This window comes from Anopheles maculipalpis, chromosome 2RL, assembly GCF_943734695.1.
Source record: "Anopheles maculipalpis chromosome 2RL, idAnoMacuDA_375_x, whole genome shotgun sequence".
Taxonomy (NCBI): Eukaryota; Metazoa; Arthropoda; class Insecta; order Diptera; family Culicidae; genus Anopheles; species Anopheles maculipalpis.
In genome coordinates this window covers 60376028-60381276 of record NC_064871.1, presented here as the reverse complement: position 1 = coordinate 60381276, position 5249 = coordinate 60376028, and the positions used below count along the sequence as shown (strand labels likewise).

Sequence of the window (5249 nt, the reverse complement as noted above, 5' to 3'; positions counted from 1 at the left end):
CAAGCCAAACGGTTTGTGACGCTGTAGCACAAATCGCCAGGGGAGATGATGCTGAATCGAAAAGTTCGAACCACGTTTGAGCTTTTGCGACCATTTTTTCGGGATTTTGCAAGAGGGCCAGTGGGGGATAACAATATGGTGACCTTTAGGAGATAAGAATGGAATCTGTGTTCAACAATTTTGGCACACTGCATTGAGGGGCCGCGGTATTTTGGGGCAACATTATTATTTACTTTTTTAACGATAGTTACAAGTCAGGTACATACATATATTGCATACATTAGGAAAACTAGGAAATGAGCACAACAATATTCGGAATATTTTAACTTAGTTTAGATTTTTTTTAAATTGCTGTAGAACGGCCTGGCCTGAGCTTGGCGTGTCATTGCTGGAATGCACTGGAGAACACTGTACGCAGACAAATAAATGGTCGTGCTGTCTTAACAATGTTTATTTGTTTGTTGCATTCGAATAGAATAGAATAGCAATAGAACAGCCACAACACCACAATAGCCGGAATTTGGATGCAACCAACCACCATCAATACAATAGCCACAGCAATAGTACCTGACCATCAGAACGCACATCATCATCATCATCATCATCATCACTATCACAACAACCATAACCGAGTATGCCCGGGATAAGGCAAAGAATAAGGAGGAAATGCCTTATCAATATGATTTTTTTTTTTTCAACACAAGCGGTGTTGACAATACGGCGCTGGACCGTAATAATCAATTATAAATAAAATAAATAAAAGAACGGCCTGACCAATTACTGAAACCGTCAGAACCTCGAATCATTCGGGCCGTTCTACCGTAGTTAGGACTGTTCATTCAAATAGTAAGTAAGCTATTTGATGGCCAGCGTGATTTAGTAGGTCGTTAGGGCAAGAAACGATTTACATGGTTGCAACTGTCGGCAACAGTCATAATTGTAGGACGGTTTTTAACCTCGATGGATGGTCACTATCTTCCAGCGTAAGACCTAGTCGGACTATATAAGAGAGTTAGATGGTTTTTATGATGAAAAAAATTAATGAAACCTAAAGGCAAAACCCATTTCAATTAATACTCATTTGTGTAGCTGCTTAAGCACTACTCGGTAATGATAATGATAATGGCAGGCGTGATAGAGAAGGGTCTTTAAACATGATAAGATAAACTTACAATTATCGCTCAACGGTTTGGTAATTTCTTTTTTAATGATCGAGTTTCAATCGACAAAAAGACGGGGTGTCCAAGAAAGTATAGCCATGATGATCCCAAAGCGCTTCAGTTATTTACAGACGGCGTTGCAACAGATGAAGTGTGTATGTGTGTGTTGTGTTAATATTTCCTTATTTCAATCTATGCGGTTCAAGCAATATTTCCTTACAATATATCGCAATTCTACGCAAAAAACGCGAAAAGGCGTAAAAATAGTCCGGAGTAAATCAATAATTTAATATGCTTTTGTATGACCAGTGCTTTTGACCAGACCAGTAGTGGGAGTAAATTTGGCGAAAAAATCGGTAAAACACACATGGTTGTCCGATACGAAGCAAACGGAGATTCGTACCAAAGCCGATCAATCCTCCAAACTTTCCACAAGCCTGTGAAAAGTTTCCGTAAACGTATGCAAATGCATAGCCAAACAGTATGTGTTTCGCCAATGAGCAGTGTTTGATTGAAAGTTCGCTCCTTGATGTACACTTAGAGAAAATGTCTCGTACGTACACGTACACTTAGAGGAAAATGAGTAGAAAAAAGCAAAACAAAAATTTCCGAACGCGTTTCATTTCATTGTCATTATAACTGAGCCGATAACTATGAAAGCATACATACTACAAGCAATTTTACCTTGTGTTACATATAACATCTATTTTATTGTGCTTGTTTCTCAAAGTAAATGTGTCTGTAATAAGACTAAGACTTGCTTATAAAAGGGCAGTATCATGACACTCAAACAGCAGTTTGATCGATCCATGTTTTGTGACTATATACATCCACAAACACATCAGGCCAACGGCCATTGCACAGGGTACCGTAGTAGTAAAGCCCTACAAGCTTTAACGTATCAAGCCGTACCAAAGGACCACCCTCGTCGTGCTGTAAATTGGTATAAAAATTATATTATTTTGAAAGGTTGATTTTAAGACTTCGTTCAGACTTACCGTGCAGGCCGATTGTCCCACTTGACTGATAGCACATATATTTCCGTCCGATAGATTCGACAGGCCACTTCGTGTGCGACAGTCACCTAGTGAAAGTGTGCGTCGGTAAAGCGTCTGTAAAGAATTCGAATATCCAGGGCTACCGTACGCTACTGTTCCCCATCCGTAAAATGTGACAGACGTATCGGAAGTAACCGGCTGATCGTTCAAATCAATTGTTGTAACTCTCGTTGAAAGTGCAACTGATTCAGAAAGTTGCAATAAAGCAACATTATATGCACCGTTTGACACATTATACGAGGGATGTACTTGAATTGTGCTAACGGTGTTCAATTTCTTGTTGGTAAGCAAACGATGAGAACCAGATAGAACTTGTAAATCTGCTGCCGTCCTATCAGTTACGCATTGAGCTGTGGTAAGGATCCATGAAGCTTTTACTAACACGCCAGCACAGACAAATGCAGATGCAGTAGTTGTTTTGATGGCAACAACATACGGGGCTGCACCGGGTAACGATGTGTGACCACCAACGATGGAAGTTACTGTGTAAAAAAATCAATTTTGAAAACCGTTACGTTGCGCGTTATGTACCGATACCACGCCGCAATAGGCCACTGAATGGACGAGTGAATTATTCGACTTTACCTTCAGGCGTGGCAAAAATAATGATAACCAATGTAGCAAGCAACACGTTAGGCGTAGCATTCGTCATTTTTATATAAAAAATAAAACTATGTTTGGACGAGTGCAATTCAGCAGAGTGTGAAGAACTTTAGACACTTTTCGTGACAGAAGCAAACTGCAGGCATCGAAGACCTTTTATAAACGATCTTTTCCAACACAACGCAGTGTAAATATTTGCACGATGTGCACAGTCAACAAGATAAAACATCATTGAATGGAAAACACCTTTTGTGATACTATCCCTTATTTAACAAGTGCTTCAACGACAAAATGTAATAATATTTTCTATTCAATCAATTATCTTTGGTCGTAAGCGTATTTTGTTGAAATGTCTTTTAACCAACATACATTTGCAATAACTCGTTGTGTAGGAAATTGATATGCGCTATAAGGTGCACTTCTACATTCATGAAGAGCTGGACGATCAACACTGCACGCAACACGGCATTGAGTTTTGAACGAGAAAAACTACAAAACAATTAAGACTGTCGGCAGCAGTTACGACTCATGCAGGAACGAATGTTTGGAACCCTATGTTTTAAGAAACCTTTTAGTACCTTACAAAATCGAATAATATCCACTTTGCGAAGCAGAAACAAAACATTGTTATGCGGTATCGCCTCCATCATTTAAATAATGATATGATACGAGTCACGGTTCTATATAATGACTTAACTTGCTATATAATGACTTAACTTAACTGTATAACGATTTAAGTATCAATCATTGAAAAGCTTCACCATAGTCCATCGTTGAGTCACTGGCAGCCGTCTTTTGAATTAATCTTTGCGAGGGACTGGAAATAGGACGCAGATAGTGAGAAAATTGGGCGGTGGTGTAGACGACACCGGCGCCGGTCTTCAAACGGCAGGTCCGTGGTTCAAATCCCATCCGGACCCTCCACCCGTAGTGAGGACTGATTATCCAATTACGTAGTATCGGCAAATCTAGTAAGCCATTCAGTGGCCGGCGTAACCTTAGTGGACGTTAAGCCAAGAAGAAGAACAAATGGATGCAGCTCGGTGGTAGAGCGACAATGGCGCCGGTATTCACTTAATGATGGGTAAATCTTCATTTTTTCCCGGAACCAGAACAATCCGGCTCCGAGGCAATCCGGAACTTCCCCGGAGTAATTACTCCGGAGTTGGATTCTGGCGTAATTACTTTCGAGTTCACTCTGCAGTAATTCGGAGTAATCTCCAATATTCACTGAGTGCACTGAGGAAGCTATTGCAAGCTACTCCGAATTATTCTGGAGTCAACTGCTGATTTTTCTTCGGATTCTAAACCGAAATCGCTGTCGATTCTGGAGTAGTTCCGAAATCTCCTGAAAGAAAGTATTTGTTTTGTTACACAAGCTTGTTTATTTGTTGGTTATTAACTTTATTACAACAGCAATACGGCCTGGCCGTTCTTTATGAATAAGAAAAACTTTATTACAACAAACTTCCAAACAAAAAAGTATTTGTTTTGTAAGTATTTTGATACTAAAATTTATTTATTTGTTGGTAATAATGTTTATTTGGGAGAATCCAGAATTATTCTGGAACCGATAGCGTTTCTGATTTCGATTTTGAATCCAAAGTAAAATCAGAAGTTGACTCCAGAATAAATCGGAGTAGCTTGCAATAGCTTCCGCAGTGCACTCAGTGAATATTGGAAAATCCCCCGACTTAACTCCGAATTAGTGACATACAATTGATTTTGCACCGCACTCCGTAGTTGAATCAGAAGTTTATATCGTACATTACTCCGGGTTGCTCCGGAGTAATTACTCAGAATTAATCCGGATTTAATTACGCATAACTCCGACATAAACTCCAGAATGCCTCGGAGTTGAATTAATCTTACTCCGGGAAAAATAAGGATTTACCCATCCGTATTGTGCATTAGTTGTCAGTCTAGTCAGTCTTCCTGTCTATACAACAATGCCTAGGATGAAGGACAGCCATTTATATAACGTAATGCGAAACAGATAAGAGGTTTACACAAAAATTCTATTAACTTAGCACATGCCCAAAGTGATGTGACACCTCGATGATTGAATGCCATTGTTTTGCCACCTTTTTTAAAATATATTTACCAAGTAAGGGTAAGAGCAAGTGTACGATTTCCTGGATTTACATTTGTACATACGCAAATCAAAACCAATTCCCTCGTATAATAGATGAGTTCGATTCATGAAAGTTAAAAATGATCAAGTAATACGCAGCTCACACATTTCCTGGGATTACCTTTGATTACCTTGTATTTTTTTACTCAAATGTATTGAATTATCAAGTAGAGAACCTTTAGTTTTCTTTGTAGCAACAGCTTCAATAAAAGCATGTGTAAATGACTGCACTTTTCCATTTTGTATGTATCTTTTCTTCGTCTTATTTTTTTACAAAAAACAAAGGGAAATATG

The 5249-nt window shown here is 39.0% G+C and overlaps 1 protein-coding gene across 1 annotated transcript; it reads right to left on the bottom strand.

Moving 5' to 3' along the window:
• Positions 1–1931: 1931 nt before the first annotated feature.
• LOC126567315 (chymotrypsin-1-like) lies at positions 1932–2870 on the bottom strand. The gene is made up of 3 exons (XM_050223542.1): positions 2804–2870; positions 2159–2700; positions 1932–2093 (listed from the first exon to the last, which is right to left on the bottom strand). The coding sequence occupies exons 1-3, from the start codon at positions 2868–2870 to the stop codon at positions 1947–1949; spliced, it is 756 nt and encodes a 251-aa protein (XP_050079499.1). The 3' UTR covers positions 1932–1946.
• Positions 2871–5249: the final 2379 nt, after the last annotated feature.

What these genes read in the sequence shown, in the direction of transcription:
- LOC126567315 (XM_050223542.1), bottom strand. Translation starts at nt 2,870, where the DNA reads ATGACGAATGCTACGCCTAACGTGTTGCTTGCTACATTGGTTATCATT. An exon ending in TATTTTTGCCACGCCTGAAG is followed by an intron (nt 2,701 to 2,803) that starts GTAAAGTCGAAT and finishes TTTTTTACACAG; the next exon opens with TAACTTCCATCGTTGGTGGT. An exon ending in TGGGACAATCGGCCTGCACG is followed by an intron (nt 2,094 to 2,158) that starts GTAAGTCTGAAC and finishes ACCAATTTACAG; the next exon opens with CACGACGAGGGTGGTCCTTT.